Source organism: Bidens hawaiensis, unplaced genomic scaffold (assembly GCF_021521415.1).
Source record: "Bidens hawaiensis isolate Kalapana, Puna unplaced genomic scaffold, B.hawaiensis_p1.1 tig00014475_1, whole genome shotgun sequence".
In the NCBI taxonomy this organism is placed as follows: domain Eukaryota; kingdom Viridiplantae; phylum Streptophyta; class Magnoliopsida; order Asterales; family Asteraceae; genus Bidens; species Bidens hawaiensis.
Window position 1 is genome coordinate 343,509 of NW_027492262.1, and position 13,266 is coordinate 356,774.

General features: G+C 35.8%; 2 protein-coding genes across 2 annotated transcripts; one reads left to right on the forward strand and one right to left on the reverse strand.

Annotated features, from left to right (window-relative positions):
• The first annotated feature begins 2,915 nt into the window (after positions 1–2,915).
• Positions 2,916–5,709, forward strand: LOC143546874 (putative serine/threonine-protein kinase PBL19). The gene is made up of 4 exons (XM_077038433.1): positions 2,916–3,300; positions 4,192–4,452; positions 4,578–4,700; positions 5,263–5,709. Exons 1-4 carry the CDS (start codon positions 2,953–2,955, stop codon positions 5,707–5,709), a joined length of 1,179 nt encoding a protein of 392 aa, XP_076894548.1. The 5' UTR covers positions 2,916–2,952.
• Positions 5,710–7,605: 1,896 nt separating this feature from the next.
• Positions 7,606–10,826, reverse strand: LOC143546875 (protein GAMETE EXPRESSED 2-like). The gene is made up of 5 exons (XM_077038434.1): positions 10,591–10,826; positions 9,097–9,253; positions 8,489–8,658; positions 8,319–8,407; positions 7,606–7,657 (listed from the first exon to the last, which is right to left on the reverse strand). Exons 1-5 carry the CDS (start codon positions 10,807–10,809, stop codon positions 7,606–7,608), a joined length of 687 nt encoding a protein of 228 aa, XP_076894549.1. The 5' UTR covers positions 10,810–10,826.
• Positions 10,827–13,266: the final 2,440 nt, after the last annotated feature.

Below are 13,266 nucleotides of genomic sequence, written 5' to 3' on the forward strand. Positions count from 1 at the left end.
TGAAACTCATGAATTGGACTAAAACCATTGCCGAAGATCACAAAGAAAGCGACAATTAGATCCAAAATTAGTTTGACAAAAACCTGTTACGAATTAGGGTTAAAAGAGGGGAAATGAATGTCGATCTTGAAGGAGACACGATCTTGACCCTAAATTAGTGTGGAGATGTATGAGTTGGGGGTTGATTTGATGATTGTTGTAGGTTGATACCGATCTGATGAAGATGATGATAAGTTTGTGTTTAGTGATGGGTCCAACAAGGCAGCCTACTCAGCATCAGATACCACGTAATGTTGCCACATAGATTTGTTTGACAACTAGGCATGCCACGTAAACATTGGACTAACAGAGTTAGTCATCCGTAAGTCACGGCCCGTTAAAAACAAATACACCAATAGTTGGGACTGCCAGCAGATAAGTGTAAAGTTGGGACTGATATTTACCAATAGGGCATAGTTGGGATTATTTATAACCAATATTTCTTAAAAAAAATTCAAGGCTGGTCCGCACTCAAATAATATGGATGGTCTTGACTCAAATGACTTGGCTGGGCCGAACTTAATGCATGCATATATATTTTTTTTATTTTTCCCGAAAAAAAATACACTACCGATTGAAAAACATGATGCCACTTTGGCCCAAAGAAAGATCCGCCAATGCTAACTATCTTGACGGTCATAAGTTGAAAAGAAACAACGGTATTACCTCTGTCAATATAATGATGGTATAAGATTTCTAACACCTAACGGTTTTAAAAAAAACATACGTCGATAATAATCATCTGCTAGTGACAATGGGTCGTCGCGATATAACCTTAATACGTCATTGAAATGCTCAAAGAGTTCATGGAAGCGTTCATCGGCATTTATGAAAGGCTTTAATTTTTGTTTATCATGTGAAAGGTTTTATTATGGAATACTTTCAAGAACCTAAACCACGTGTGCACTCAAACTTTAAGTGGGTTGAAATTTATTGTTGAAAAATAATTTTCTTGGTTATTTTATTATTAAAATAATTATATGTATTATAAAAAACTATAAATTAAAAAGAATAACATATACCTAACTATTTTTGTTTTGTAGGGTTAGCAAGTTCTCAATCACATGAACATTGAGGTGCTAAAAAAAACAAAAGACACCAAAAAAAAAAATTAAAAATAAAAAAAAAAAGAGAACAAAAGACAAAGAAAAACCCAATCGAATAAAGATTTGGAAGTTTGGTTCGGTTCCAACAGAATCCGAATTACTTATTTGAACATTTGGTTTGGAGTCGGATAATGGTTTATTCACTCCGCCACTCATAAAACATATGCTAGCTTTCTTGTTATTAAGGACGTTACATGTAATACAAGTGTGCTAAACGATTTGGTTACCTGAAACTAGTTTCTAGACCGCTTATTATTTTTTTTGAATAATGCGGACAATTAAAGTAACACGATCAGATTTGTTTTAATAATGTTTTTTTTTCGTGTCTATATGTGCCGGGATTTTAACCATCCCCGGTTATTTAACGCTTCAGATCCGACTCAAAAACCCCTATAGACAGAAACCCCAACAACCTAGTAAGTAGGTAACAACTCCCTCCCCCCTCGACGTTGGTACCGTGGCTCAAACCTGCAACCTCTTCTAGAGAAGCATCTGGTATTCAATAAATATACCAATTTATCCCAGCTTTTTTTTTCTTTTTTCAGTAACATGTGAACAAATGCCTATAAATGAGATGAAAAATATATGAAAGGTCCATAACATATAAGTCACAAAATCCTCTTTTTCATAAAGTATTTTTATACATTTTTTAGCTTTACAAAGTGGACCTAAAATTAAAGGACGTTACTCGTAGCGGTGGTCCACCCATAGGTGACGTATCATACGACTCTTCTTCAATGTATATCTTCATCTAACCCTATTTAAGGATAGTCAATACGTATTCTAACAAAGCTGTTGAAAGGTTCATATTATTTTACTATGAAAATTGAAAACCAAGTCAAAAGGAAAATAAAATACGTTGGTTTGGAAACTCATATATATCTCACGCGTAATTTGCTTATGTATTTGTGATTTAAATGTTAATATAAATTGTTTTTTTTTTCATTAATTTTTAACATATTGTTTTCACATTCAATTCATACTAGTTCATACTACATATTTATTTTCAAGTTTTAGAAATAGCATTCTTTTATTTACTTTCAACAACTAATTTTGTTGTCACTATTTTTTTTAAATAACTATTTTACTTCTTCTGAATTTATCGGTTATTATTGACAGATCTAGATCGGTTTAATATGAGAAACAAGAACAAAAGTAGTTCAAACTTATAAATAATGTAGCTTTGGGCTACAAACGAAATCACAGGGTCCAGCTATCACTCGCATTCCACCATTTAGGCCTCCAATTCCGTTAAAGAAACCCCCCCTAAAAAATTATCTCACCATTTAAACATTTTCAAAATTTACTTAACACATTTCTGATTGATTTACTTAATTTAATCTCTTATTTGATGTCTTAATTTAGTTCCCATTATTGTTTTGCATTTTCGAAAATTTGTCTAACTAGCCTAACTTTCATTATACCCGTTAAACATTATATTAAAGGTGAATTACGCATATTATACCCACAAAACATTATATTCAAGTGTATTATACGACCCTAGCTAGTTGATTTATTCCTACATTTGGTGTATTATTAAACGTGTAAGATTCAATAACAGAAAAGCAAGTACCTTTATTACAAGGTAAAATACAATAAGTAATGATATGTTTTGTACAAGCTTCCATTGAATTTAATTTAATGTTACCAAGTCAATTTCTCTTTCTTTTTCTGGGTTTTCTTGTCAAACCAATTCACTCATGTTTCCATCATAAACACAAACAAAACCACTTCTCTGTATTTGATTTACATATATAACACAAACACACACACACTTCATTAATTCCTCCAAACTTATTTGTTTTCCATGATGAATTGTTTCAATATATTCAATTCAAAAACCAAAAGAAGAGGTAAATCATCACCCGAACTCGGGGAGCAAAACCGGTCACCAAAGCCGGTTACACGACTAGTTAAGTCAACCGGATCGCTTACTTCGCCTCGAACGATACCCGAATTGTATAGAGAGAAAGGACATGGTTTAAAGCAGTTTTCGTATTCGGAGCTTCGAGTTGCTACGAATAATTTTAACCGGATGTTGAAGATCGGTGAAGGCGGGTTTGGAAGTGTTTATAAGGGATCAATCAAACCTCCTGATGATTCGGGTGATCCGGTTGTGGTTGCCATCAAGAAACTTAATAGGAATAGTATGCAGGTATGTTTTAGATGTCATAATTCTTGAATTTTGTTTTAGTTCAATTTCATGTAATAAGTTAGGCCGGAAAGTGATCAAACATGAGAAAACGTGTATCAGATAATCAACACATGTTTATACCATTTGCGTTTGATACTTTTGGTTTTTTTGCGCATCGCATAAGACTGTGTGGCAAATGGGTTGGGTTGGGTCAAACGGGCCATGGGTCGAAATGGGTAAGGGTTGAAACGGGTTAGGGTCAGAATGAGTCAATTAAAAAAACGGCTGGTTTGGTTTGGATTAAAAAAACGGTTGTTTAGGGTTTTTCTAACAAAGACAACGGATGAAATATTTTAGTTTTTTACTGTCTCGTGTGAAAATATGTGCCACACCAAAACCCGTTCCGACCCAAACCTACCACATTTTCTTAGAACACTAACCCACATCGACATGTTTCTTTAAATTTGTCGACCCGTTTTGATCCGAAATAACAAGGTGGAATTTCAAGTGACCAATTTTGACACTTTTATTTAAAATATCTGACCCAAATGCAACTCAAATTGACTCATTTGAAAAGCGTTGGGTCAAGATTGCCGCCTCCAGCTGTATTGCTAGTTAGAAGAGTTGAATGAGTCATGAATAGTAATTTTATAAGCCCAAGATTTGTTAACGTAGTTTTTAATAAATAAGTTTCCCTAATACTATTTGAGTTTTTTTTTTAAAAAGGTTAGGCATGTGTGAATTAAATTTTGTTACATTTGACTTTAGCAGCATGAATAATTGATATTGAATAGATTACTTGCCATTTTTAAGATTTATAAGACAATGTTGAATCGGGCCAAAACTGGTTTGGGTTGTCCACAATTTCATGTGACACTAAACAATGTTGAAAATATCATAATATTAATTTAGGGGCATAAAGAATGGTTAGCAGAAGTTCAGTTTCTTGGTGTTGTGGATCACCCAAACCTCGTAAAGCTTTTGGGATACTGCTCATCGGATGGAGAACGAGGCATACAACGGCTATTGGTCTATGAGTATATGCCGAATAAGAGCTTAGAAGCGCATCTTTTTGGTCGAGCATTGCCACCGATTCCTTGGATTACGAGGTTGAAAATTCTTCTAAGTGCGGCCGAGGGACTCACTTATCTTCATGAGGGGTTGGAGATTCAGGTATATATTAATGTTACTATTATAAATAAGTCGTGTTGTTGTAAGATGTATCAATCGATAATTAAAAGATACTGTAATGATGTATACGTGGTGCAACGATTTATTGACATTGGTGTTTCGGGAAGGTGATTTTTCGGGACTTCAAGTCTTCGAATGTGCTGTTGGATGAGAATTTCAATGCGAAGCTTTCAGATTTTGGACTTGCTAGAGAAGGACCACAAGGAGACCGGTCTCATGTATCTACAATGGTTAGTGTTCCATACCTTGTTTGACGTGTTTAACTTAGGTGTGCTCAAAAACCATTGAAACCAATGAAATTGAACCAAACCAAGTCGACTGATTTGGTCGGTTTGAGATTCAAATAGTTTGGGGGTTTATTGATTAGGCATGGTTTAAAAGAACTATCTTTATCATTTCATAATACAAACTAGTGATGTTGAAAAAAATATGGCAATTTCAAACCGTCAATACCGATCCGTCAAACAGGTAAAACTGGTCGATTGGTCGACCAACCTAGCCCGTCTGGTTTGCCTTGTCATTTCTCGAAATCATAGTTAGTGACTTCTAATTTTTATCAAAACCAACCGAATTTGACCGTTAAGTCGTTAACACTTTTAACACCCATAGACTTATTGCCTAAGTGATTCAACACATGCACCCACTAACTCTTCATGACACTATTGGGGCTTTAAGTTAGTGGACATGTGCAAGTTCTGATTGTGTGCATGAATAAAATGCACATTTTAACATGTATATAGAAGAAACAAATTATATTTTGTATGCCAACATGACTTCATTTGTACTTTGTAGCCTGTTGGGACATATGGATATGCTGATCCAGATTACGTCAAAACCGGTCATCTTAAATCAAACAGCGACTTATGGAGTTTTGGAGTCGTGCTATACGAGATCTTAACAGGAAGACGAGCTATTGATAAAAACCTACCGCCATCCGAACAAAAACTTATCGAATGGGTGAAACAGTACCCGACCGATAGTAAGAGGTTTAGGATGATAATGGACCCTCGTTTAAATCATCAGTATCCGCTCAACGCGGCCCAAAAAGTTGCGAAACTAGCGGATAGCTGTCTACGAAAGAACCCCGAAGAACGACCCCCGATGAGTATGATCGTTAATATCTTACAAGAAGCGATTAGAGAGTCTGAAAACAACGGTAGCGTTTCAGAAATCACGACTGCGTTACCGTTACCTGAGCCGTCAACACGAAGAGGGGTTCGAGGGGCTCGTGTATCTTAAGTAAGAATTAAGGTATAATAGTTTGATATAATGTGTCCTAAGATTATACAAACCGTAACTTAGGGGTGTGCACAGTTTGGTTCGGGTCTGTTATTAGCCCAAGCCAAAACTGAAATCGAAACTGAAACCGAAATCATCAATTAATCTATTTTGTTAACCAATCAGTTTCTGGTTTATCTATTCCATTAGTTTGTCGGTTTTGGTTTGATTATGTTAATAACCAAAACTAAACTTGGGCAACTTTTGCTTAGAAATACATGAAATGGAAGAATAAATACATGTAATTGAGGTATAAATATATGAAATGGAGGTATAAATATACATTATATAGTGATAAAAAAGCTAGAAATATATGAAAATATAAATGGTCCGGTTTGCTTAAAATTTCAGTTTGACTGAGGGTACAAAAAAAAGAAACCAATAACTGATTTTCGGTTAATTTCAGTTTGGTTTCTTTTAGTTTTTGGTTTCAGTTAGCGGTTAAGTTATTACACAGTTTTAAGTTGTGTAGCGTGTTTTCGGGGTGATTAATTACAGTGTTTTGTCTTATTGTGGATAGGGTTACATTGAAGAATTGGACGTGAGTTTTTTTAAATTTAATTTTTGGGTTAACTGAGGTTGCTTCGGAGAACATGCGAGACGTTGAAGTCCATTTTTAATTATTATTTTAGATTTTCTTTATGGTTGGTTTGTTATTAAAGGTTTAATATGATAGGGATGGATGTATGTATGTGTACAGGGCTTTAAATAAAACATATAGCTATGAAATGTTTTTAGTCTTTTTCACTGTAATTAAATCTATCAAAGTTGGACCTGGTTTATATATTCGGGAATTCATAACCCTTACAAAATAAGAATACGTGTAATGGTAGTCTCATTAAAAAGCTAGCGTCTCACTCACGTTTTATGGGCGTTGTGTTCTACACCCTGAATTGTGATGTGATAGGTGGTTAGGGCTCATTATACATAGCCTAATATATATTTAAAATATTTATTTGTTTATTTTAAACAATATATATTTATTCATTATCATTGTGATGCGTAAAGGAATTATAATTTAACCGATACATTCTTAAGAGAGTACTATTTTCTAAATGTCTTCAACTTCATACCTTATCTTTTTATATGGGGTGGATATTAGTTGAATAGTAGTGAAAAACTGATAAGGTGAAAATTAGTAAAGATATTAGACCGCTAAAGAGACAAAATATTGGTTTTAAATAATGTCAACTACATCATATTGACAAATAACGGTTCCAACTTCATTTTAGGCTAGTGACTCCCAACTAAAGAGTATTTTTTACTAACGGTCTGTGACTAACGAAGTTAACCATCTGTTAGTCTATGCTTACGTGGCACGTCTAGTTGTCAATAAATATCAATGTGACCTGATTTCATGGCAATACTCGTCTGTTTCTTTTTAAGAAATTGATTTTAAATAATCTCAGCTATGCTTTATTGCTAAATAATAGTCCCAACTAAAGATGCATTTTTTTTCCAACAGTCCGCAAGGCGTGCCACGTAAGCAACAGACTAACGGAGTTAACCATCTATTAGTCGTGAACCGTTGCTAAAAAAATATATATCTTTAGTTGGGACCCGCCACCTACCAAATGTGAAGTTTAAAACTGTTATTTACTAATAAGACATGATTAGAATTATCTAAAACCATTTTTCCAGAAACAAAGTAACTCAAGCTATTAGTAGTGGTATATAGTTACCCCTCCCTTATGCGAGGTTGTGAGTTCATTTAAAATATATATGATTCATATCTACACTACCTAACACCTGGGAATCCTAATTGGGGTTCTAGACGCCGGAACAAAAGGTAAATAAATAATTATGAAAGTAACTCAAGGGTATAACCAATTAACCATATATAACCAGGAGAGGAGACTAGAGAACCGTTGCAATTTCAGCTACAGTGGTTTCTTGACTTTCTTCAGCCCTACATGATGTACGCAAACAGTAAATAGTAAAATAAATTAATTCCAACTATAATCTTTTGGTCGTTACCGGTCCTAACTAACGTCAGCATCTCATCTTTTAACGTATTTGTTCCCAACGGTCAGAGACTAACAGAATTATAACGATGTTACTTGTAGGTTCGCTAGAAAAACGCTTTTGGCTAGAAACGTCACATTTTTTTGCCGGAAAACTCAGCATGAACACCACCACCACCACCACCAAATAACTCACCACCAACCAGCCACCACTACTTGAGCACCACCAACCGGTTCAAACAATGGTTCTAGGGTTCTAACGACCTTAATAATGGGGGTCCTTTACTAGAAAAATGATCCTGAATGTCTGATCTAAAATTACAAAGATGTTTGGAATGAAAATGTTGAGTTTTCCGGAAGAAATAATGTGAGTTTTCCAGGCAAAAACGTCTTTCGGCGACCTGCAACTAACGGCGTTATACTTTTGTTAGTCTCGGACCGTTGGGAACAAATATGATAAAAGATGGGATCGTTATCGGCCAATTCGTTAGTTGGGACCGGCATCGACCAAAAAGTGAGAGAACAAAAAATAATAGTTAAGATTAATAAAAGCCAATACACCTAAAATAAATATTGCACAAATAACAAACAAGTACTTACGGTTACAGTAAGTTGGAAGCTTCTTCAGTTTGCCTAACGGGACTAGGACAATTTCCAGTAAGCTGGATTGCGTTATCAGGTGAACCTACACTTGACTGCACAAAACAAAACGAAACCATTAAACGAAAAGAAATGATAATAATAACAAGTGATCACATGTTGAAGGCATATATCACCATCTGTTCATTGTTGTTTTGCGGCTCATTAAGTTGAAGATTCGGAGGCTCTTCTTGTTGTTTCCTCCTTTCTCGTACAAGAACGGTAACACATTTACATGTGAAAAACATCAAAATCACAGCCAGTGTAGACAGTACAATGGATTCAATCACTAATAGAAATCCAAGAGCTGCACATTATGTAATAAACATTCATGGATGACAACTTAAATAATAAAAATAATAAAGGGTAATTGCACAAATGGTCCTTGTGGTTCGACCCAAGTCACACCTTTGAGTACTAAAGTTTAAAAGTTACAAGTTTGGGATCTAACACAGTAACACTAACTTAACTTTTCTGTTAATATGTTTATTATTTTGAGTCATTCTAAAATATCTATTATATATCATTTCTTTTATAAATATCTTTTACAAGGGCATTTTAGTCATTCTACCAAAGCTTAACGGAAGTTAGTCTTAGACCCCAAACTTTTTACAAAATCGAAACCACAGACCTCAAACCTGCAACTTTTAAACCTTAGTACCCAAAGCCAAACCACATAGACCATTTGTTGTAGTTAAGTATAATAATAATAACAAAAGTTGGAAGCTAAATAAAATCAACTTACAATGAGCTACCAATGCATTCATGGGTGTCCTTGTTATTAAACTTACAGTAGCCTCAGACATAAGAGGCGCCAACATCATCTCTGAACAATCCGGATAACACCCGAACCATCCCATATCATTGACCTTCAACTTAAGGACGGCATTGTGTTCGCCACCCTATATATCATATGTTTGCAATAAACAAACTTCATATATTGAATAGGCCCAATTACAAATTTTGTCCTTTAAAAAAAGCCAAATTACGGTTCGTGTCCTTTTTTTGGTTTCCTTGCAGGCGGTGTCCTTTAAATATTTTTTTCCTACACGTTATGTCCTTTACGCTAACTGGGTTAGAAAAACTCAGTTAAATACCCTCACATGAGACGCATGTGAGGGCATATTGGTCTTTTCGTCTACACCTGCAAAAATTTTGTATAAGACTATCTTTCTTCCAGAAGCCATCCACCACCACCAAACCCACCATCAACACCCACCTTCACATCACCGTTCAACCTCCAGTAACCACCATCATTCCGGCCACCAAAGCCCAACTCTACAACCACTCTCGTCCCGTCTACCGTCCTCAACCCCGCCGCAATCGTTCCATCTGCTGCTCATGCTGTCTCTGGATCACCTTCACCGTCATTATCCTACTACTCATCGCCGCCGCAACGTCCTCAACCACGTCTACCGTCCTCAACCACGTATTGTCACTCCACGTGTCACAATTTAGCTTATCTCCATCCAAAAAACTCAACACCAAATTCAATTTCACTATCACCGCTCGAAACCCTAACAAGAAGACCCGTTCTCCTATGATCCGGTCACCGTATCGTTCGATTCCAACGGCGTGGACGTCGCGACGGGACGGTTTTGGCGTTCAAGAGTAAGAAGGTCCCGATTAGGGTTACGTGTACCGGCATAAAGGCGGCGCCGCCGGAGTGTAATGTGGATCCCGGAGTGTAATTTCAACCTTCAATCCCGGGGAAGACGATGAGGACGGCGGATGGGGAGTGTAATGTGGATCCCGTTGAAACCCAGATCGGCCGTTACGATTCCTACGAGTTTGAACCAAATCTCGCCGGAGAATATAACGCCGAAGAGTTCGATAGTTTGGCCGAGGTGTACGGCCAGGTTTTGGTTTGATTTGAATTTGGATTGAGGAATGGGGAGATGGTTGGGTTTTGGTTTGATTTGAATTTGGGATGATAATGGATTTGCAGGTTTTGGGGTAGGTGGTAGGTTTTGGGATTTTGTAAGTTATAAATTTGCAGTACAGACGAAAAGACAAAAATGCCCTATGCGCCTCATGTGAGGGTATTTAACTGAGTTTTTCTAACCCATTTAGCGTAAAGGACATAACGTGTAGGAAAAAAATGTTTAAAGGACATCGCCTGCAAGGAAACTAAAAAAAGGACACGAACCGTAATTTGGCTTTTTTTAAAGGACAAAATTTGTAATTCTGTCTATTGAATATGTAAGTACTAAAAACAAGAAACATGATTATTACTCACATAATAAACCAGTTGGTGGAGAAGAGCATTGCACTCATCAAGTGTTCCCAGAATTCTAATGCCTTTTACTTCGTTAAGAGTAAAATGTTTTGAGATTTCAACAAATGTTTGAAGGAGTTGCCACTGTTTGCTTCCTTTCAACTTCACTTCAGTTGTGCTTATAAGCTGAGCTGGCAACCTAGCCGACAATGTTCCAAAACTTACTTCCACTGAAAACATGACCTGGAGAGTATTACCCCCTGCAACGTCAGCTTGCTAGAATTAGATATCCATATATTATGAGTAGGATTCCAACAGTTTCATTATTATACTTGTTTGAGTAAATTACACTTATAAGTCAGCTTGCAGGATGTGTCCTTTCCACAACAGAAGTTAGATTTCGTGTTAACTTTTTTAGAACGACAATTTTACCGTTACAACTAAAGAACATAATTTGTAATTTCACTCATTATTTGAAAGTACCTGGATGAAAAGTATGATCTAGATCCTCAATGAAAAATTTAAATGTGTCTCGGTGTCTATCAAATATCAAGGATCCTTTATTTTCATTCTCATTCTCATTCTCCAGGATGATGAATTTAGGCGCATTAATAACTGGAGGGTCATTAACTGATTCCACAAATACTGGAACATCGAAATGTATTTGTCCGTTTACATTAATAGTAGAGATCGCAATAATATCTTCGCCATTGAAGTTTGTGTTTCTGCACATGCATGAAACTAGTCAAATATTCAAAAGGCTAATTACTCGATAATAAATTAATATTAATCAACCGAATGTGTAGTAGTAGTACCCTATGTATTTGAGTGACTTTAAGGCAAAGTTGATGACTTCTAAACGACCAGTTATTGTCAAGCATTAAAATCTAGACTAAATTCAAACTTTGAAATCGATCCGTGCAGTTGTAAATTTGATGATGACATCTCTAAATCAGCCTGTCATATCAACATTTTGTATGTGTTTGTGTGCGCGCAAAGCTCTGTTTCGATAAATAGCACAAATTCAAACCTAGGCTCCATTGAAATTTGTAAATGTGAAGATGGCATCTCTGAATCAAATTTCAAAATAGATATCTGAATCAGTGCTTTATATCTACATTGAGTATGTGTCTGTGTGTGCTCAACGCTCCGTTTCAATAAACAGCACAAATTCAAACCTAGACTTCATTCAAACTTCAAAATAGATCTCTAATTTAGTGTTTCAAATCTACATTTTCTGTGTATTGGTGTGTGCGCAAATCTTGGTTTCGAGAAATAACACAAATTCAAACCTAGATTCGATTCAAATTTCTATATAGATCTCTGAATCAGTGTTTCATATCTACATTGTGTATGTGTTATGTTGTGTGCTCACAGTGCTCCGTTTCAACAAATAGCACACATTAAAACCTAATTTCGATTCAAATTTCAGAATAGATCTCTAAGTCAGTGTTTCATATCTACATTATGTATATATTAGTGAAATAGCACAAATTAAAACCTAAATTCGACTCAAACTTCAATATAGATCTCTGAATCAGTAGTTCATATCTACATTTAGTGCGTGTTATAGTGTACGGAATGCTCCGTATCTAAACAGCACAAACTAAAACCTAATTTCGATTCAAACTTCAAAACAGCTCCGTACGATTAATAACTTGACGATGATGATCGATTTAAAGCACATAACAACGAATACTGCTGTGAAATTTGAAATAGAAAGACGGAGATGCGTCTGTACCTGAAACTGATAGAATATGATGCGTGAAGAAGACGAGGAGAGTGAAGGCGTTGCAGAAGAGCAAGTGAGTAGACATGATTGATGAAGGTTTTGACGGAACTGAGAGGCGATTAGAAGAAGATGCATAGTGATATGAATGGCGGTTACAAGTTGAAACCGTGAGATGGAGGGAAATCGGTTATTATGGCCGAATGTGTAGTGTTTGGTGGATTTATTATTATTTTAAATATTTTTACACTAGGTTATATTTGAGTATACGCAGGTTTGTTTCTCGCTTTGGTCATTTACGTGGATATTTGGGTGAATGACGAATTAGAGTTTTAATCATGGGTTTTATAGATTCCGGTTCCTGTGCATCAGGGGGGCGGGGTCTCACGATGGTTGAGGTAGGCCTATCACTTTTACCCGAAACCCAACCCAAAAAAACCCGTACCCGTACCCGAACCCAAGAATAAGACTAACCCGAACCCGTACCAAAGTAGTTTAGGTTGGTTCTCGGGTTTGATTTATAAGTTTCGGGTCAACTCGAAAAACCCGAATACACTTATAGTTTTGAAATTAAATATATTTTTAGGTATAAGAGCATTCCCAACCCATCCCCTAAAATTATGTGAGGAGGGTTTGTAAATTATAGGGTGGGGTTGTGAATGGTTGTGAGTATAAATTATAGGGTGGAGAGAGAAAATGTAGTGATTTTTTGTAAATTTGAGGAAAAGGTAGTGATTTTTTTTTGTAAATTATAAGGTGGTGAGAGAAAACTGTAATGAAAAAGGTATAAAAAAATATTATTTAATTGCACAGGAGAGAGAAATGTAGTGTTTTTTAGTGTAATTATATGATATATATGGATATAGAGATAGGGAACGGGATGAGAATACTCTAATAGGCTTAGTCTTACTCAATAAAGTTATCAGAATCTGAGCCTAATCTGTTGTCACTTCAACTATTATGGATCG

Coding starts and splice junctions, on each gene's coding strand:
- LOC143546874 (XM_077038433.1), top strand. CDS start 2,953: ATGATGAATTGTTTCAATATATTCAATTCAAAAACCAAAAGAAGAGGT. Junction 4,453..4,577: donor ATGAGGGGTTGGAGATTCAG/GTATATATTAAT, acceptor TGTTTCGGGAAG/GTGATTTTTCGGGACTTCAA. Junction 4,701..5,262: donor GGTCTCATGTATCTACAATG/GTTAGTGTTCCA, acceptor TGTACTTTGTAG/CCTGTTGGGACATATGGATA.
- LOC143546875 (XM_077038434.1), bottom strand. CDS start 10,809: ATGTTTTCAGTGGAAGTAAGTTTTGGAACATTGTCGGCTAGGTTGCCA. Junction 9,254..10,590: donor TCCACCAACTGGTTTATTAT/GTGAGTAATAAT, acceptor TATGATATATAG/GGTGGCGAACACAATGCCGT. Junction 7,658..8,318: donor GAAGAAGCTTCCAACTTACT/GTAACCGTAAGT, acceptor TACATCATGTAG/GGCTGAAGAAAGTCAAGAAA.